Below are 21,826 nucleotides of genomic sequence, written 5' to 3'. Positions count from 1 at the left end.
TCTTTTTAGCAGAACCCGTCCTTTATTAATATAAATTCATGATAGAGCGGATTTTTAATTGTAAATTGAGAATCCTTATATTTAAAGATTTAGAGATGCTTATTAATTAAGCTAGTTTGTGGAATCATGTGAGTGACATGACTTAGCTAAGACGAGATATTAAGAATTGTTAATAGGTTTCATTCTTTTTATCATCATTGTTGCATAATATCCAAGGACATATGCAGAGGTGCATCAATTATTAAAGGCAGTGATATCAGATGTTACAAAAACATCAGTCATTTCAGAATTAATGATTCCTTGCATCCGGCCATATTTATAATGAAAATTTGTACTATACTACATTATGGCGAGATGTGTCCAATAGGCATTAGGAAATGGAAAAATCTTTCAGCGCTCAAAGTTAGAAAACATATGTAATTTCATAAAGCAGTTATTTCATAGAAAATGGTCAGTAAAAATAATCATTTATCATTCCATCGTCAAAGTTTTTATCCTTTAAAACCACGTATTTTCTTTAGTCCATTCATACATTTTTCAGTATCAACACTCAATCAGATCGAATTAAATAAAAAAGAAAACGGTTTAAATATCTTAATTTCTATACACACCCACATACGCATACACACGAACACATATATATGTGTGAGTGTGTAAGATACTAGAAATATTGGGAAGCCCTTAATAATTAATACTCAATTATTATCAGATCCAATTCATATAAAAAAGGACACAATTTAAATATTTTAATTTACACACACACACACATACATATATATGTGTGTGTAAGAAATTAGAAAAGTTGAGAAGTCTTAATTACGTCATAATGATCTAATCAGTTATTCATTCTATTTCTTCCTCTGTGTTGTCCTTGTTTTTTTGTTACAACTTTTTCATTAATCTTCGGTTTTAATTTCAGTTTCACATTCAGTTTTAACATCGTCGTTGTTGACGTCCTTGGCTAATGCGGCTGCGCGATTTTCCTCAAATTTATTTTTCTCTGTAGAATTACAATGTAAACAATAAGATATATTCTTCTACAGTAATATCATATTATTACAAATACCATACCAAATTTAGAGCAATCTGCTCCTAAAAGTCGTAAATAATGAATTGCATCGCAAGTAGGCACATATGCTCTAAGAGACATTATCCCCCTCCATCCTACTAGCTGAAGATTTAGGCGATTTGGATTATCAGTCTTCTCTTCTTTGTATAACAGTATACAACTTCCAGTTGCTTAAATTAAATATATTTTTCAAGTAAAATTTATGAATTACCGTGTAAAAACAGTATAAAGAACCAAAAAAGCAATTATATATAATTATATTTACTGAATTCCTTGAGACGTTCTTGAGTTTCTGAATTTAATTTTACAATTTCAGGTGGCGTGTGTGGATCATCATTTTGTAAAAGCATTATCAAATCTTCTTTTGAGATCTGAACCTTTCTGTCATCACTTATGTAACGAATGATACTATGCATCCCTTCTTGAGCAAGTCTGAAGGCGCAATTCATATTTTTATTGTCGCATCGTACGAACGTTTTAACACCAGTGTTGATCATCTTTACTTTATTCTCATTAGATATCACTATATCGCGAATTGCCGGTGATGTGAAATAAATATTTTTCTTTTTTCCTTCATGACATCTTACTAATAAACAACGTGGATCTAGATCATCAGATATGCCATAAAAATCTCTGAAAATATATCGAACAATATAAAGAAACTAGTTGTATTAAATACTAAAAAAAGGAAAAAACAAAAAACTGAAACTCACTTAATAGACTGCCAGACATCTTCTGTTTGATCCTTAAAGAAGACAAATGGATCTTCTCTGTAACCAGTCATCCTTCTTCGCTTTTTCGGTGGTTCCCGTGATTTCTTTTCTTCTTCTAATGTTCGTTTCTCACTTTCTAAAAGCTTTGTGTTTTGCGCAGATTCTTCTTCAAGAATGTGCTTATTCTTGTTTTCGTTACTATCTGCATTCTGTGTACTTTGATTTAATACACAAATTTCTCTTTCCCATGGCAGAGATTTTACTTTCTCCAGCACAGCGACGAAAAAACCTCCAGTATCTTGATGATGTGGTAATATTCTCATACTATAACATTGGTGAAAAAATAATCTAAAGAAATAGAACATATTTTTATCTTAATTTATTTGTACGGTATTTACCAACGTTCAAGATGAAATTTAGAAGCTTCGTTTGCATCTGGAGGAAACATTTTCGGCCGTACTTGTGTTTGCCATTGTTCGGGAACATCCTCCCAGCTATCATAATATTGTAAATTTTTAGATGCCGGCTTCCAGTGTGTAACACCTAATTACAAAATACAGTGTATATATATATATATATATAAAACAAAGATATTAAAAATTCACAAATATTTTTATGAATATACTTTTATACATATTTTACATCTATTATCTAAAACTAACCAGGATCGCATATTAATCCTGGCACTAAATCTCTACAGTCAATTAACTGTACTGAATCTTCAGTCTCACAAAGAAGCCTATGAAGTACCGCTTCATTTTCAATAGGATTTAGTGAACACGTGGAATAAACCATCCTCCCTCCAACTGCTAGCAATTCTAAGCCACGTTTTACTATCCTGTATTGAATTCTATAAAATAGTCGAAATATTTTCTACGTTATTATTTGCAAAAAAAAATTTTTTTCGATAGATTATGATAATTTATACCCGTGGAGATTACTGCCATTGGCAGGACTCCATTTGCACCATATATCTGGATTTTTTCGCATGGTACCATCACCACTACATGGGACATCCGCAAGTATCCTATCAAATCTGTATTGAAAAAAAAAATAAAGCTATAAGAATGCTCAATATGCAGGTAATTTCTTAAATGTTATAAAGTTTGAATTCCTACTTTAATGTATCTTTTGTACCATCTGGTTTTGTAATCATAAAATTTGGCATAATTGATGAATCATGGTTCGTAATAAGAATGTTTGGGCTATTTAGCCTCTTAGCTTGATGCACCAGCATGTAACATCGATTGTTGTCAACATCATTAGCTATTACAAAACCCTCTAAAGCAAAATTTAAATATTAATGTTTACATTATGCCTATTTTTTATCGTGTAAATTAGTATTAGTTACCTGGAGGATTTTCCTCATCTGCATGTATCATTTCTATAAGTTGTGCTGTTTTCGATCCTGGCGCTGCACACATATCAAGAACTTTATGCGAAGATTTAACATCTAGGACCAAAGGAGGAACCATACTAACTACTTCCTGCCTGCTGATACTACCATTGTTAGTTTCAGCAATAAGGAAATTATGCAGCTTAAAGTATGCCTCAGATCGTCGGATGTCTTTCCTAGTTAATTGCAATTGCCAAGCTAATTCCTCTGGATAAAAGGGTAAACTATGTAATATAGTTTTTGCTTGACTATTAACATCTTCCTTATCACCATCCAAATCTGCATTCAAAATCTCTTTGAAGAAATCACTTTTGATTATTTCCAATAAGGCTTTAGCTTCAGCTTTTGAACCGGTAATACGGAAAGCAACTGGCAGATTAGTCCTTATAGTGCTGATAAATGCATCCCATTTATCTTCTGGCACTATCCCTTGCGTCTTGTAATAATTCTCAAAATCTTTATTTTCCCGAATAATATCTGCATAGCTTCCTGATTGAGAAGTACTATTCCATTCATTTTTCTACAATTATCAGTTACATCAATTATCAGATATATCAACACACTTTTCAAATTCACTATCATTATATTAAATCAGATAAAAAAAATAAAACATTTTTTAAAAAGCCGCAAATGTATACAAACTCATGTTAAAACATATAATCTACGTATATTTTGTTTCTAATATTAATGAATAACCATACCTTCTGCTTCTCACGACGTTTTTCAGCGAAGTTTTTTTTCGGCTTATGTTTTCGACCTTTACCCATTGCTTCGTTAAAGTATGTGTTTTTGATCAATTAACACTAATAATCATTAATAATCGCGCATAATACGACCAACTCAAACCGTATACACAATATACACAGACACGTGCTGTTTGCTGTTGCTGACTGCTGATACTGCTGATATCACTGACGTGCACAGTGTGCACTCAGTGCACTGCGCACACATGCAGGGCCGTCGCTGATATATAAGGCGCCTTTGCCCGAAAATTCATTTTTACATAATGAAAATAAGAGATGAAACCTCCAATGATCTTTATTTTGGCAAATGTTATCCAGGTCATGAACAACAATTTGATTGGTCAGATACCTTGGGTAATGCTCTCTCTCTCTAATTTTTGTTGGTAATGTATATGTATAATAAATCTTTATTAAAACAAGCATACAATTCTATTAATTCCAATATGTATGTTCAAGACATCGTTGACAAAACATCTCATGTAGGCAATTTATATAATTTAAACATTTATTCAATTAAGAAATAATCTCATAACTATTGATCTGCAAGTTGCAACAACAATTACAATAAACTGATCCTGAATTAAGTTATTCATTTTTTGTTTCTAATTAATACTCCTGTTTGCTGTAAAGATATAGAAATTAAGTTAATCGGAATCAATGTTAAGAGGATCCTAAAGTCTGTATTACCTACTAAATCATATAATTTTTGTATAACAATGATTTTTTTCCTCTTCTTTAAATTCGAAAATCCTTTTCCACGATTAAAGTATACGTATTAATACGTGTTTGTGATGTGGAATTTATGCCGAGAACGACAAAGTTTTGAAATTGAGATCTTTACCATTTCTTAGTCCAATATGGCGCTACAGAGCTGTCGTGACATTTGCTTCATATAAAAGCTGTGCTTCATATAAAAGCGAAATATGGTTCATAAACTTACACTACGACTAATTGTCTTTAAGATTTCCTTAACTGTTGTTGATGCAACCGAACTACAATATATTGTCTATATTATAGAAATACTTTATGTACAAAATTACAATGCCGATCCCGCATTGTTAAAGGACGAGACCTTGGTAAGAAAGTCCATCGGAATCTGGTGATTCCATCCTATTTCTTAAATGTTCTAACGTATTTGCTAAATGTTTCTGTATTTGATCGGTTTCTTCGCTCGCTTCTAGATTGGGAAGTTCCTCTCTAATTTTAGCAATCACTTGATTTAATATTTGCACGGTTACCTAAAAAAAATTTAATTTAAAAATAACTTGAAACAAAACTATAATAAACTATTTTATGTTTGTAGATGTCTTACAACTGTGTTTCCTTTTTCGTAGAAGTAAATGTAATGATTCAGCAGCTCCACGTACAGTTGTACTTGCACAGACGTGTCCATGCACTGGCTTGCTATCCTAATACCTTTTTTTAAGCAGTCCAACACTTTGCTGCCTTCTTGCATCTATGTGAAAATTGTATTATATTTTTCGTATAGTGTACTTTATTGTTATGTTTATTTCAATAGATCACAGTTAGATTTGTACCTCTTTTCCGCCCGTAGCCAAAGATTTTCCAGACCAAAATATATGTGAACAAGTAGCGACTCCTCTACACTGATCAGGCTTTCTCAATAATTTACTAGCATATAAAGCGCACTGATTGCGTACAGGCTCTGCGTTTTCTTCACCAAAACAACTCATTTGTTCGAATGTAGCAATGATCAAGGTAATAGCTGCGAGCTGAGCTTTCGAGTCACTTATTTCATCTTCATATATCGAAAATGCTTGGCTCATGAACTCATAAGCAACCATTTCAAAATTATCAAAACGGATTTCACCGATCGCTATTGCGCCTTGTAGAAATAGCCTTAAGGGTAGTTCGGCTAATTCAGCCTTCATCAATGCTGTGATAGTCGTGTGGCAAAACTGAAAAATTTTTTGACACTTTTTTTGCCACATGTCATCCTAAAAAAAAGGGAACATCAATTTATATTATCATTCAACATTCTTATTTCACTAATCTCCGTTTCTGTTAAGAGTAGATTTTTAATTTTGGTTTAAATTACTGTTTATCTTTTTTTTTAGTTCTCAGATTAGAATTAAAAAAAGATAAAGAATAAATTAAACCGATTGAAATTAATCTTTGTTTATAGAAACAGACATAAAAAGCGTTCTACAATGCGTCGCAATGCTCTTCGGCAGCCAATCAGAAGCATCAATAATTACTATTGACGCTTCAGATTGGCTGTCATGAACCATTGCTATTAGAGACGAGATTGCGACGCACTGTAGAATGCTCTTAAGAGCATTAAGAGGTACAAACCTGATCTTTCAGTGCTTTGTATGTAAATGCTAATTGATAACTTTGGAAAACTATGGGAGGTAGAGTGAATTTTATTCTTTTGTTACCGCCAGCACTGAAATGCTTCCTTGCAGCGCTTAGTATCATATATTGCTGATCTGGTGTTTCTGATCTAAAATGATGTATTAATCTTCCGAGCAATCCCTGTTCTTCGGCAAAATCTTCAGGATCTTCTTCTATATTAGGTTGATCTGATTGATCTTGTACCAAGGAAGATACCATGAAGAGTACTGCATCTACTTGCTCTTGCATTGGAATCAATGTTTCATTCTCTAAAATATTCGTTATTATATATATAGCTAGTGATTTCCTGCCCTCATAATCGAAATAATCCAAAAGAGGCGCATAGTGTTCAAGCTTAAGGACTGTTAATATATTTTTATAATTGTCTACGGGAATTTTCATTAATCTAACTAGTTCTCTTGAAACAGCACTATTGTACTCCAATCTAAAAAAGAAAAATATAAATTATAAACATACGATAAACGCACGTACGCATATATACATTTATATGATACAAAATTTAGCTTAAAATTTAATTTAATGAAAACTATTTAACATGTGTAACAAATTATACTTACTTATCGACGTTTTGTTTCTGAAATATTTGAACTGTTGTAAACAAAACTTTATCTACGTAATCCACACGATCGGGATAGCATTTATGTGCTAAGTTTATAAGAGCCACTTGGAGGGACACAATATCTTCAGGAGGCATATCTTGTCTTGTCTACAAAAGATTTTTTATGTAATATATATAATGTGAATTAGTCTCTTTTAATTAAAGTATAATATAATTTGTGACTATTCTCAGACTTAAACTAAATAGTAAGGAATTTTCTGATTTTCAAATCATGATATATCAAACATTGTGCAGTATCTAATAATCATCGAATAGTCATTCTAACATCATTCTCCTCATTCCTATTGCTCGTGGCCGAGCATGGTGACTTCTTTCATATGCCTATGGTGCGCACGCTGATTGTACACAGTCATATGGGACCTACAGTTTAACGTCGATTCCGAACGACGATTTATTAGAGAAGTGCTCTTGGCAAGTGGTTTGCCATTGCCTTCCGAGAGGAGCTACGAGCGTTCGAAAACATTATTCTGTTCTGCCTGGAATCAAACCCGGGATCTCTGGCATAGCAGTCGATCTCGTGCGCTGCCTGCTACGCCACGCTCGCACTCAAACTCGCGCTCGCATTCTAACATAATCAACAATAAAATCTATTCCATTTAATCGATACCTGTATGATAGTTGCAATTTGATCACTAAATACGTCGAACAGTTTGACGTCTTGTGGAATTCCTGGCACTTGATTTGGACTTCCCGGTCCTCCTACACCATCGGATCGTTGACTGAAGGCTGCAAGTCGATCAATCAATGATATAATTATGTTTTTAACATTTACTCCATTTTGCAATTCTGCACACGACTTCAGAAATGCATTTAACGTTTGTAAATGAAATTCATCAGGAAAGACCTAGATACAAATAAAGTAAAAGACATTAATTTTTTGGATCATTGTTATTTTTAAAATAAAATATTTACGATACATATAAAGATTTACTTGAATTATACACTCCATAAGATATTCCTGTGCTATTGCATCTCTACAACTAACAACTTGCTCCAAGATTCCCGGCAGTACAAGCTGAAAATAGATTTGTAGTAAAAAATATTTCATAGTGTTAAAAACTAAATTAATTATAGTTAAAAATAAAAAGATGAAAGTGTACCTTTTTGTATTTATCCAATGTTACAGATTCCAATTGACTAAGTCGTACAAGATTTGTTCCGACTAGAATCCGAAGCTCTTCCCTTTCCCTCTCTCTTCTTTCTCTGTCCCTACTATGACCTTGATGTTGCATACGTACCCACAATTTATTCATTTCTGCAAAATTCATCAGAACGAAATCTATGCTGTCACGAACCTAAAAATAAAATTGCAGAAGTAAACAGTGTGCATGAGGAAAATTTTATTTACAAAATACATACAGTTCCATCTTCTTCATCACCCTCGGTGACATCTGGCAAGATATTCCTTGTGCATTGCAACAAATAATTCCTTAAGAATAGACCACGCAGTGGATGTTGCACGCCTCTACACATTTCTACAAGGTCTCTCAGAAGATCTCTTTTCAAACCAGGCGTTGTCTTGATATAAACCAGACCAACAGTGATAAGTAAATACCTAGAATATTAATCAGAACATCACCTTTTTCAATAAGAAAACAACAATGCAATCACAAAGCAAATACATACAGTCTAGGTACGATATTGCCAACATATTGTACCAATTCATAGAGATCTGTAACTTTTCTTCCTTTTTGAAATTCATCCAACAAATAAAGTTCCAAGTGCCGTAATTCATCTGTGATTGCCATATCTAATCATAATTGTTATAAGAAATATTTACAATAAAATATCAAAATCAACTACTTATATTATAGTTCAAGCTCTATTATTAAATAATTATTAAGGATACACAATTCATAATAGCTTTTTGGACTTAGAAGGGAAGTTCTAAGTTCTCCCAACATGGTAGAGGCATGTTTTAGAGCATCCATTAATTTGGATTTGTCCAGACAATGTTTCATCTGAAAAGCTTGGACTTTTACCACTCCAATTGCATCTTCTAGCAATTTCTCCTGTTCCTCCATTCCCGTTATACCAGGTGTCATTGGCTGCGAGAAAAACAAAGATACCTACCAGGAACACCAGGTAGTACCATGCTAGGTAAGCCATCCAACTCAAGCATGCACTACAGATGCAATGAAAATACATTGTCGAAATAAGGAGACTCAATCTACCCATAAAATTAAACACTGACAGTTAAAAACAACTCTTCAAACATAATGCCACGTGATACATATATTTGTCTGCAACTAATTCTAATATAGAAATCTGTTTATTAAATCATTAAAACTTGACGATTTCTTAAGGAACAATTGTTTTAATCGGGACAAACACTGCAAATTATAATAATGGGCTATGTAGTAATGCTTATTAAAGTATAATAATAAGACACACACACATTCCTCTATGACTTACGATAAGCGTTGACTAATTCGTACAGAAGTAAAAAAATTAAGCATTTATGTCTATATTATTGAAAGTCTCGATGAAATATTCTTTACAAACATATTCTCGACAAATATAACCTATACAACGCTAGGCTTATATTGTTCGCGAGATGATTAGCACTACATGGATCGAATTTGAAGATTACTCATTCTTGCAAGCAAAATTGCGAAACATGCTTCTCAAAATTCTACGATTCTCACCATTTTATTGTGAAAAGAAATACACAATTATTCGTCGAACATACGCCTCGGGGGCTCTGTTTGACTGGTTTGACAAGACATCAGATATGCCCGACTCCGCCAGAGTTCTGTGGAAGTCTGAAGTGTCTGAACACACACTTATGAATCAGATACATAAAATAATCACTTAACCGGCTCATTGAATGTTTTTTTATCGTTGCCACTTACTTTTTTTATACATTTACATGTACACAAAAACTTAAATTTGAATACAAATAGGAACAAAATTTAGATATACACGAAAAATTTAATAAATATCGGATTAGAACATAAAAAACGAGAAACAAGTGCAAAATGATATAAACTATTACTTTATAAAGATTATAAACTATTAATGTTTTTTAACGCTTTCACAGGTATTACCGTATCACAACTATTCTGTTTATTAGGTAATTTAAAAAAATTGCAAAAATTGCAAAATAGAGGATTTTTCGATTCAGTTTTTCATAAATAATACATCGTATGTACATGCCGGTTCCTCTGGCTGGTCTGGATCACCCTGTACAAGAAAATGGAGTAAGAAAGGAAAAAAAAGCAGTGTTATAATAAATATATAACCAGACTTTTGTTAAGTACGAATATATTTATTGTAACCCAATGTACACAGGGCTACGTCTGATTATCCAAAGAGTGTGGATTTGTAGGAGTCTGCTCCTAATGAATAAATAATCTTTCTGTGAATCAATGCCAACAATAGCGGGGCAATTGTGTAAAGTGTAAAATATTATTTAACCTTCAGCGATTTCATATATATATCCAACTCGTCTTCAGATTCATTCTGATCATTGCACTCATTACATGGAAGAACAGTTTCAGGAGTTTCCGAGTCAAAATACTTTTCTTCTTCATCTTGATTTCTCAAGTCAACGTTATCATAAGCTTCATTGTCATCTACAGTACTGAAAACAAATGATAAAAATACATATTAATGCAACTGTTATATTTAAATATCTAAAAAATGTGTATTTATTATTTTTAGTTATTAAAAATTATAAAATAACAAATGGGACAAATGTTTTCAATTTTACTTATTCCAAAAACTATTCTATACAAGATAAATGTTATAATTCGAGATTAGACCAGTGACAATAAATCTAATTAAGAAAAATCCTATTTTCGGCCAAAGTAGTACTTAAATATTTAAATATTTCGGTGTGAATTTATATACATATCAAATTCTGATGATGAATAAATTTATATACATATCCAATTTATAAAACGTAACATTGTAAACTTTATCTTTTATGTTTGTGTATGTGTGTGTATGTGTGTGAGCGCGCGCGCGCATGTGAGTGTGTTACTGTACTTATAAATTATGAAAATTTATTATAAAAGCAATGTTAAGATAATATGATGAACTAATGAAGTTTTTATATTGAAAAATATATTCTACAAAAACGTCCATAACTTTATAGACCTTTTATATTATATTTATTGATTAGCACAACATATACCTATAATCAAAATCTCTATCTTTACCATCCAGGAAACTCTGATACATGTTTGTAACAAATTCTTGTCTAAGTAACTTTATTTCTTGGCTTGATATTTTATGTATTTTATTGCTTTGTAATTTCTGGTCCTTATTTATATTTTTTTTTACTTCATTTATCTCTTCACCCCATTGCTGATAATTTTGTTTTTCAAGATTTGTCTCGGATGCTGTTTCAACAATGCTGTCTCTGATATTATCATTATCGTTATCACCATTATCACCATTATCTTCATCTGAATCATTTTCCTCTCGTACTTCGTCCTCTTCCTTTTGTTGAGATTTTAAACGATCTTCTAATTTATTTCTTTCTATGGTTTCCATAAGTATATCCACATAATTTACACTCTTTGTGTCAATACTGTCTCTAGCCTTCTTCTCCTCATCTGTCAAGTACTGTCCTACTAAGTGTTCATACAACAATGGATTTCTCTTCATCATTTCACATTCGCTAAAGTAATCTCCCTTTTCTATTAATGTCTTCAAAGCTTCGTATCTTCTGTTTTTGATGTCAATATGACGTGTAGAGTTATTGAAATACCTCTGTAACCTGTTCACATGATAGATTGTCTCGTAATCCTGACTTTTGTTGAAATACTCCAAGTGTTCCATCTTCATATATTGTCCAAATTTAGATAAAAATAAGCAGTGACTCTTCTCTAACAATTTCCTAGCTATGGCAAGCTTCTCCTCAAACGTTAACTCAGGTTCTCCTTTTTGCTGGCTCTTGAAAGTTGCTTTGCTGTTACCCACATGGTCCAGAAGCTCCTTCTTAAGGGTATTTTTTTCCAGGTCTAACATAGAACAGTCCATGCTTTGTTCATTGTTGCTATTCTTATTCTCATCTAGCAGAGGATCTCCTTTAGCCCCTAAAGTCATGTTTTTCTGCAAAGTGCTTGGTTCTTCAATTTTATTCATCAGAAATTCAGATCAAATGTGGAAAATGGAATTAATTGCGATTTGTGTACACTGACGAATCGGTGCTTTGTAATTGTATTGTTGCAGCAATTAGTACGATATAAGACTAATCTAGAGGACACACGAAAAATATATCTCTATTCGTCTCTCGTATCTGCCTCTTGCAGAATTACGTTTTGTTGCGTATTATTGTTGTTATCGGTGATAAACGAGATAAATACGTGATTCTCAGTATGTGCGATTAGTTTAAAAATTCCTTAGGACATTCGTCATCCATAGTCTGCGCTATGCGTCATTACAGTTATTACCAAGGGAAACATAACCTGCGAGTGATTGCCGTTGTGTGAACGCAGCGACAAAATGTAATACAAGCGGGAAGGAAACAATAAATACGGGCTTATTGATGTTACGTGCTTCAATATTTATAAAAATTCCTCGACAGGTATACGTTTTCTGAACCTGTTACGCTAATTTATTGTTTACTCATGTTGCATTAAGTCAACCTCTTATCTGTTCCTATAATTGATTATCAATCGAGTCAATATACTATATAGTATCTTTTTATAGTTTCGCATATAAGGAGTTTAATATACTATAAATTAATATATATTAATTAATTAACGAAATGTTGTGTTATTCAATGAAATAAAGAACATAAAAATTTCTTTAAGTAAAATAACATATATTTTATATATTTTATTCCTATATACTTTTTACTCTGTTTGATACATTTTCAATATATCTTTTGATATATTTTAACGAAATTTTTCTTTGTATTTTAACAAATATGTCTATAGCGATAGCGATACAGTAGTTTTACATGGTACAATAGTATTAAACGTTTATATATACGCTTTGATATAATTCACATTGCTCAACAATATTTTTTAACCTACTAAAGATAAAGTTTTCTTTATTACATATGTTGATTATAACTATAATTATAATATTATATATAGTATGGCAGATAACTGGTTGGATGATGTAGAGAGATGGAAGTGGAATTGGACTGAGTTATGTGGACATCGTGGAGGTATTAATCCAATGAATCCTGAAACGGATGACTTGAGTATATGTTTCCAACAGCTTTGTCTTCAGGTAAAGTATGATAGAATTTAATCTTGTATTACATGTGAAAAGCAGCAAGTATTAACGGCATTCACTTATGAAATTTATTTCTTAATTTTCAGATACCAGTGTTAGCTTTCTTAGCTATAATTTCTGCATACCACAGTGGGAAAAGAAGTACATCTTCATCTCAACAACAGCATATTTGTCATGTTATAAACTTAAGGATCTTAATTACAATATGTCTTGTGATATTGCCCATTATAAGAGCATACATTATTCTAACTAATACTACCATACCTCTGGGGCTTAACCAAGTGCAAGACTATAGCACGTCAGTTCCAAAAGCATTGGACATTTCCATTCACAAGAACATAAATTCATCATTAGAAAATGAAACAGATATCATAAGCAAGATACGTGATGGATTAAATCATACTCTTAGATTTGTTGAATCACTTTTTTCATCAGAAATTGGTGTTAAGGATACTACTACACCCCCCGCTATATTATATACCAATAATTATGAGTTGAATATTACGGATAAATTTACTTCTGCTAAACCGATAGATTATCTTGTAGCAGGAACTGAAGGTTTGGCATGGGTTGTGCATCTTTGTTTTATTTTAAGCTTGAAACGTGGACGAAATCTTAACCCACGTGGACCAGTATTAATACGAGCGTTAATATGTCTTTTGATTGTTGTTTCTGTGCTATTATTACGAAGCCACATCAATAATAAGTCTAAAGACGATGTATTGCCAAATTTATCATTGGGATTCAGTATTACCACAGTTATTCTTTTAATATTATATGCTATAACATTGATACCTGGTCCTGCTAGGCCGGAACGGATGAGAGCATCATTGCAGCGAAATGTAAGTTATCACATAATTATCTAGTGTTTTCATCAATCTGCGTTTCTGATTATCCGGAAATGCTCAAGTTGCAAAACTTATTTAATTGCTTATGATATCTAAAATTGTTGAATTAGTAAACATGCAGAGATATCACAGATCAGTGAATGTGTTTGTAGATAGGAGAACACACTCCACTACTGAGTAGTCCCACTTCATACGTACAATTTCCAGAGGAACACGATCCAAATTACCTTGGCATAGCTATGGAAGATACAACTATTATTTCTAAACTTCTATTTCATTGGGTAACACCGTTAATGGAAAAAGGCGTAAAGGGGCTAATAAATCATTCTGATGATTTGTTTGATTTACCCGATCAGATCGGTACCATTACAATCAGTCATAAAATTGATCAATGCTTACATAATATGGTAAACAAGAAGGCATAACATTTCGCAGTTTATTTATGATATAATTCTTGAAATATTTTCGTCACATATGAAAATCATTTTATAAATTAATTTCGTTTCATAATAATCTTGATAATCTTGTGAAATGTTACAGCCAAAAATGATAAATAATAGAATCGAAAATAACTTGGAAGTACCGCTTCATTCGAGTGTAAAAATAGTTACAAAGAAAGTGACACTGTTCTACTTGCTGCACAAATGTTTTGGCTGGGAATTTTATGCAGTTGGAATACTGAAGTTTATCGCAGATTGCAGCTCTTTTATGGGACCAATATTATTAAATAAATTAATTGGTTTCATTGAAGATAAGAATGAGCCAATCTCGCACGGATATCTATATGCGTCCCTTATAATATTGAGTGCTATAATTGGTACGAAATTAAGGTTTTTGAAATTTCTTAAATATTTGCCATGTGAATTACAATAATAATGTTTTAGGTGCCTTTTGTAATACTCACTTTACATTTTGGATGTCTGTTGTGGGCTTGAAGTTTCGTTCTGCAATTATTACTTTAGTCTATCGAAAAACATTGCATTCTTCTAATATCGATTTAAATCACAATTTTAATTTTGGCGAAATTATTAATTTTATGAGCACCGATAGCGACAGATTGGTCAATAGTTGTCCTAGTTTTCATACATTTTGGAGTATACCGTTACAGGTAATTATACAACGGTAATCTGAATCCGTTTTCTTTTCTTTTTTTTTAGTACATTAAGAAAGAATATATTGTTTTATATTGTGAGTAAATTTTTTTTATTGCTGTCTTTTAAAAAGAAACTAAAAATATGTATTTTTATTTTCAGTTATTCGTGACACTGTATCTTCTGCATAAGCAAATCGGAGTTTCGTTTTTAGCCGGTGTTGCGTTTTCAATAGTACTTATACCAATTAATAAAATAATAGCAAATAAAATTGGTAAAATTAGTACTAAACTTATGGAATATAAAGATCAAAGAGTGAGGTTGATGGGAGAAATACTACGCGGGATAACTACAATTAAAGTTAATGTATGGGAGGATCACTTCTTACGAAATATCTTCAGTTAGTATACTTTTACATAAATGATCTCTTGCTTTTTTGGCGCCTGCATCTAAACATTTCTTTTTTATGTAGAGATAAGAGAAAATGAAGTGAAATATTTACGAGGTAGAAAATATTTGGATGCACTTTGTGTTTATTTTTGGGCAACTACACCTGTCATTATCGCAATATTAACGTTTGCAACGTATGTGTTACTCGGAAATCAGTTGGATGCCAAAACGGTTTTTACCAGTATGGCGTTGTTGAACATGTTAATAGGACCTTTAAATGCATTTCCATGGGTTCTAAATGGTCTTACAGAGGCGTGGGTATCTCTTAAGAGAATTCAAAGAATGCTGGACGTATGTATATTAAGACTATAATATAGCATAAAATAATGCATTATTACATTTGGAGATACTTAGTTTCTACTTTATTATTTCAGCTCCCAGATATGGACGCGTCATTGTATTATACAGATATTACTCCTGACGTTGATTTATTGCTGCAAAATGTAACATTTACTGTGAATCGTGCAAGAAATAACGATATTGATACAAGTCTAAACATTGCGACTCCATCTTCAAGCGCCGACATTAAAAAAAGCGTTACATTCGAAGATGATGATGTTTTTACTTTATATAATATTAATTTATCTATACAAAAGGTATAAGAATAAATTTTATTTAAACTTTCCAAAATATACATACGTATATGTATATATATATATATTTTTTATATGTATATATATATATGTGTATATATATATATATATATATATTTTATATTGACATATTTTGTATAGGGACAATTGATTGGCATTATGGGCAAGATTGGAAGTGGAAAAACTTTACTCTTGGATGGTATTTTGGCTGAAATTACAAAAACCAGTGGGATAATAGCGGTTAATGACGATCACAAAGGTTTTGGATATGTAAAACAAAATCCTTGGCTACAACGTGGTACAATCCGAGATAATATACTATTTGGAAAACCATATGATCATAACAAATACAAGTAAGTATCGATTGTCGCTTAAAATTAATTCCAACGATAAATTTGTTTATGTCATGTACATTATAATTTGATATTTTATTTGCGATTACAACAGGAACATTTTAAATGCCTGCGCACTCACATCCGATTTGAATTTATTGCCTAACAAAGACTTTACAGCTGTTGGTGAAGCCGGAAACACTTTAAGTGGCGGTCAAAAGACAAGAATTTCCCTGGCTCGTGCTATATATGCGGATAAAGATATTTATTTGCTAGACGATATATTAGCGACATTGGATGTCAGAATTGCCAGATATGTTTTCCAGCATGTAATTCTGGGTTTGTTACGAAATAAAACTAGAATATTGTGCATGCATCAGACGCAATACTTGGTTCATGCAGATTTAGTTATCGAAATGTCGAAAGGAAAAATTATTAATCAAGGAAAACCGAGTGACATATTGCCCGATTTGGAAGACTATCTTTTGTTGTCAGATTCCGACATGGACATAATTTCCATAAAGGCACAACCAAATGAATTTAATCGATTGGAAAAAGACGAGATGGATCCATTACTTGACAAGGAAGCGACTGAAAAAGGGACAGTACATTTCTCGGTGTATACATGTTACGTCAAAGCCATGGGACGATACTTGGCGATTTCGATATTTTTATCTATGATTCTGATGCAAAGCTCGAAAAACATTACGGATTTATGGCTGTCATACTGGGTGACGCACGCTAATGCCACAGCAACTAATTCAACCGACACGTCCAGACTTGGAAAATTACAACTTTATTACGATAATTACGGTTTCCACGATACAAAATATTACTTAATAGTTTATAGCTTGTTAGCTACATCAAATTCTATTTTCACTTTAATTAGAGCTTTCATCTTTGCATATGGTGGAATACATGCAGCTGTAACAATGCACAAGCAACTTTTAAAGATAATTATGCGGGTGAATATGAACTAGAGATATAAGAATAATTATTACTTTGACTAAGAATTTATTATAAAAATATTGTTTCAGGCAAGAACAATATTTTTCGATATTCAACCGATTGGAAGGATCATAAATAGGTTCTCTTCCGACACATATACAATCGATGACACTTTGCCTTTTATTACTAACATCTTGTTGGCACATCTATTTGGCTTGGTTGCTACTATTATAGTTACAGCTTATGGACTACCATGGATTTTCCTGATATTAGCACCTCTTATACCCATCTATCATTGGATACAAAATCATTACAGGTAATATTGTAAATTCGTACAAATAATAAATATAATAATTAGTATTTTTATTAAAATTTTATTTCCAAATTATCTTCCAGGTTAACGTCGAGAGAAGTAAAACGATTATCCAGTATCACGTTGTCTCCCTTGTACGCCCATTTCAATGAAACTTTGAATGGCTTGACGAGTATTAGAGCCTTTCGTACTGTACCTCGCTTCAAACAGGAAAACGAATTACTACTAGAAGCTAGTCAGAAAACGCAATTTGCCTCTATAGCTACCGGTCAGTGGCTTGCACTGAGGTTACAATTGATCGGTGTTGCTCTTTTGGCCGGAGTCAGCGTCATGGCAGTTTTGCAACATCAGTATAATATAGCTGATCCTGGTTTGATCGGTTTAGCGATTACGTATGCGTTGTCTGTAACTGGATTGTTATCTGGAGTAGTGAACTCTTTTACTGAAACAGAAAGAGAAATGATTGCGGTGGAACGAATCAAACAGTATTTAGATAACGTGCCGACTGAGAATACAATGGGTACTAATCCACCTTACGCGTGGCCTAGTCAGGGTGTTGTAGAGTTTCGAGAAGTTGTTTTAAAGTATAGGTAATAGCTTTGAACTTTCGGTTCAGAGTAATATATGTTTATGATATTTGGAAAACATTATTTATTATATTTGCAGAGATCATTTGGTGCCATCTTTGAAGGAAGTAACATTTGTTACGCGACCAGCGGAGAAAATAGGCGTTGTTGGTCGAACTGGTGCTGGAAAGAGTTCATTGTTAGCTTCATTATTCAGACTAACAGAAATCAATTCTGGAAGTATATTAATTGATAACGTGAATATTCAAACGTTATCATTCAAAGCGTTAAGGTAATATCCATCAAACTTACAAAGAATTACCGCTGTTAATAATTATTTAAAAAATCATTCTAGATCCCGTTTAGCTATTATACCTCAAAATCCATTTCTCTTCTCGGGTACCATACGAGAGAACGTGGATCCGTTGGATCAATATACCGACATGCATATATACAAAACTCTCGAAAAGTGTAAAGTGCATTCTTTAGTTCATCGATTAGGTGGGTTGGGCGCAATCTTGGACGAAGGTGGCAGTAATCTCAGTGCTGGTCAGAGACAATTATTTTGCTTAGTCAGGGCTGTGCTACATAACGCTAAGGTACTTCTTATCCATAACATCGTTCAAAAAAGTTGAACATTCGCGTATTAACAATCTTGATACTTATCGATCGTCTGTAGATTGTCTGCATTGATGAAGCCACCGCGAATGTAGATCAGGAGACGGACAAATTTATACAGTCGACGATAAAATCTTCCTTCCAAAGTGCGACAGTTATTACCATTGCTCATAGAATAAGAACGATTATGCATTGTGATAGGTATTGTAATTTTGATATTTAAGCATTTGCTTACTTATAATCATTTGCAGATACAGAAAATCATTTTTTAAATTTAATTATCGCTAATTTTTGTCTAAAAACTTATTTCTCTTTTCCATTCAGGGTTTTAGTGATGGGGGATGGTGAAGTTCTAGAATTCGATGAGCCAAATTTATTGATTCAGAATACCGATTCCTACTTTTATCAACTGGCTAATCAGGAATTTTCAGATCAAGAATGATTAAGCGTATGAGGCAATTTGATTGTGTATAATGAGTGCATCTCTAGTATTATACATGGGATTATATAATGTGTATTGTGCGCACGATAGAATATTCCCAGAGAGAAGAATTATTTTTGTATGAATATGGCAGGATTACATTTTTTAAAAGAATAATCTAAGAGAATAATGTCTTCGAAAGCGAATATTTTTATTTATGACATTTAATGTATATTAATATTATGATTTAAACATTATATACATATAATTATAAGTAAATCTGAGATTTAATTACTATTTACATGAAAATAATAAGATTACTCATCAATATTTTCTATACAAATAAATATCCAGAGTAAATAAAAAATCGAACGTTTTGATCAGTCTCCTATAGCTTATACGATTTATAGATACATCGAGGGGATAATCTTGACCGAATTGATTAAAACTTTTATTTTAAAATATCGATTTCTCAGGAGTATACCTATATGTAACTGATACATCATTGTGTTTGTGTATGTATGTGTGCGTGCGCGCGTGCGTGAAAATATTTGAATTACCTACATTGCTTTGCATATTACTGCGAGTTCTGCTGGAGAGCAAGTTTATCTGAGGAACGTGCGGCTGGCGCGATTTATATCGTAATTAGAAATTCTCGCTGTTAAAGGCAAACGTTTTACAATAGTGTTTCGCGGAGTTAATTAAAGCTTCGTAGTGCGCGCACGTGTGTACGCTTGCGAGTTACATTTGTGTCTGTGCATGTACGTGTATGTATGTCTGTGTTACGTGAGCTCGAGAAGCGGAATGTATCCCGATGATATCCGGCATTCAACCATTCGACGTTTCTGTGCTTTCATCGTTGCAAGGCGGCGAAAACTAATGAGCTATAGCGCCGGCTAATTTGCTCCCCGTTTTTTAATTGCCCGACATTTAGCGGGATTATACACCCTGCTATGTCGACGAAAACGAGGCGTCTCACGCATTCACGTGCCGGCTGAATTATGAGAGTGCGAGAAAAGTATGAGCTGTTTTGGTCGGGAAACAAGCGTGATTCACGGCGCTAATGACGTCGTTCATTTTACACGAGCAGTCGGTCTTCCGCGGCTTTCTGCGATGCAAGGAACTCGTCGAGTAAAGCTAAACTCTGCTTGCTGCCGTGATTGAGAGCTATTCCCAATAGATATATGATTTTCTCGAAAAAATGAACGGACTCTGGAAGTTCGATATTGGGAAAATCACGTTTTCGGATTTTCAACTTTTATCGGTAAAATTAAAAGGAGTTATGTGAGGTAGTATTCGGAAAATATATAAGATATAATATTACGTTGCATATTTAATAGCTATTTAAAATTGATTTTAATTTAATTGGTCATTTTAGTTTGTTAATGTTGGAGATACAACATTCCAATAATTGTTCTATTGTCTACAATTTATATACATATATGTATGTATTAGGTCAATCGGAAAGTTCCGTCCGTTTTTTTGCAAAAAGTATGGTTTTAATTAAAAAACAAAATGAAAAAGTACCTCAATTAAAATATTGTCCTCGTTAGCGATGACTTTTTCCCATCTTTCAGGCAGTAACCGAATTCCGCGGCGAAAGAATGACTCATCTTTGGAGGCTATCCACTTAGAGACCCATTTTTCGACGTCTTCATAAGAATTGAAGTGTTCCTCTGCAAGTGCGTGTGCCATCGATCGAAACAAGTGATAGTCGGAAGGAGCACAATCTGGTGAATAAGCCGCATGGGGTAGCATTTCCCAGCGAAGTGCTTCTAACGTTTCCTTGACAAGTTTTGTGACGTGAGGCCGAGCATTGTCATGAAGCAAAATTACTTTATGCTGTCTCGTTTCATATTCTGGTCGTTTTTCGTGCAATGCTCGGCTCAAACGGATAATTTGTTCTCGGTAGAGATCCCCTGTGATTGTTTGATCAGATTTCAACAGCTCGTGGTACACTACACCCTTCTGATCCCACCAAATACAAAGCATTGCCTTCTTTCCGTGGATATTTCGCTTTGGCGTCGATGTCGATGGTTGGCCTGGATCGCAAATGGTTTTTCGGCGTTTGGGGTTGTCGAAATAGATCCACTTTTCATCGCCAGTCACAATTCGGTGCAAAAACTCCTTTCTTTGTTGCCTAGCAAGCAGAATTTCGCAGGTGGTTTTTCGCCTTTCAACGTCTCTTGGCTTCAGTTCATATGGGACCCATTTTCCTTCCTTGTAGACCTTTCCCAAGGCTTTCAAACGATCGGAAATAACAGATTGAGCACAATTTAATGCTTGTGCAAGTTGTTTTTGCGTTTGACATGGATCTTCATCCACCGATGCCTGCAATTCTTCATCTTCAAATGCTCTTGGTCGTCCAGAACGCTCTTTGTCCTCCACATCAAAATCACCACTTTTAAAGCGTCGAAACCATTCTCTGCATGTTTTATCGGAAGGAGCACTATCACCATAAACTTCTACAAGCATTCGATGAGCTTCAGCTGCAGTTTTCTTCCATTTGAAGCAAAATATTAACAC

The 21,826-nt window shown here is 33.2% G+C and overlaps 3 protein-coding genes across 6 annotated transcripts; 1 reads left to right on the top strand and 2 right to left on the bottom strand.

Annotated features, from left to right (window-relative positions):
- Positions 1–789: 789 nt before the first annotated feature.
- Positions 790–3,945, bottom strand: Nsun2 (tRNA (cytosine(34)-C(5))-methyltransferase Nsun2). Its single transcript, XM_018506487.1, has 10 exons — positions 3,880–3,945; positions 3,134–3,698; positions 2,901–3,063; positions 2,711–2,818; positions 2,445–2,632; positions 2,181–2,325; positions 1,783–2,106; positions 1,335–1,702; positions 1,072–1,239; positions 790–1,000 (listed from the first exon to the last, which is right to left on the bottom strand). Exons 1-10 carry the CDS (start codon positions 3,943–3,945, stop codon positions 897–899), a joined length of 2,199 nt encoding a protein of 732 aa, XP_018361989.1. The 3' UTR covers positions 790–896.
- A 708-nt stretch (positions 3,946–4,653) lies between these two features.
- LOC108760506 (vacuolar protein sorting-associated protein 35) lies at positions 4,654–12,041 on the bottom strand. Of its 4 annotated transcripts, XM_018506508.1 has the most exons (13): positions 11,061–12,041; positions 10,340–10,505; positions 8,769–8,967; positions 8,546–8,669; positions 8,279–8,474; positions 8,020–8,214; positions 7,851–7,934; positions 7,527–7,763; positions 6,858–7,006; positions 6,238–6,724; positions 5,460–5,879; positions 5,234–5,377; positions 4,654–5,159 (listed from the first exon to the last, which is right to left on the bottom strand). In XM_018506508.1, exons 1-13 carry the CDS (start codon positions 12,014–12,016, stop codon positions 4,980–4,982), a joined length of 3,537 nt encoding a protein of 1,178 aa, XP_018362010.1. In that variant the 5' UTR covers positions 12,017–12,041; the 3' UTR covers positions 4,654–4,979. The 4 variants fall into 4 exon arrangements, with proteins under 4 accessions (XP_018362010.1, XP_018362009.1, XP_018362007.1 ...); XM_018506507.1 differs by lacking the exons at positions 10,340–10,505; positions 11,061–12,041 and adding an exon at positions 9,568–9,693 and having other exon boundaries at positions 8,769–9,044; XM_018506505.1 differs by lacking the exons at positions 10,340–10,505; positions 11,061–12,041 and adding an exon at positions 9,568–9,693 and having other exon boundaries at positions 8,769–8,988.
- A 339-nt stretch (positions 12,042–12,380) lies between these two features.
- LOC108760505 (multidrug resistance-associated protein 7) lies at positions 12,381–19,500 on the top strand. Its single transcript, XM_018506504.1, has 17 exons — positions 12,381–12,458; positions 12,976–13,114; positions 13,207–13,962; positions 14,121–14,375; positions 14,509–14,785; positions 14,853–15,076; positions 15,222–15,459; positions 15,532–15,800; positions 15,884–16,105; positions 16,244–16,455; positions 16,550–17,399; positions 17,472–17,698; positions 17,779–18,285; positions 18,362–18,553; positions 18,617–18,860; positions 18,941–19,080; positions 19,204–19,500. Exons 2-17 carry the CDS (start codon positions 12,977–12,979, stop codon positions 19,319–19,321), a joined length of 4,869 nt encoding a protein of 1,622 aa, XP_018362006.1. The 5' UTR covers positions 12,381–12,458; position 12,976; the 3' UTR covers positions 19,322–19,500.
- The last annotated feature ends 2,326 nt before the right edge of the window (positions 19,501–21,826 follow it).

The sequence above is a fragment of the Trachymyrmex cornetzi genome, unplaced genomic scaffold (assembly GCF_001594075.2).
Source record: "Trachymyrmex cornetzi isolate Tcor2-1 unplaced genomic scaffold, Tcor1.1 scaffold225, whole genome shotgun sequence".
NCBI lineage: Eukaryota > Metazoa > Arthropoda > Insecta > Hymenoptera > Formicidae > Trachymyrmex > Trachymyrmex cornetzi.
This window is presented reverse-complemented; position numbering and strand designations above follow the sequence as displayed.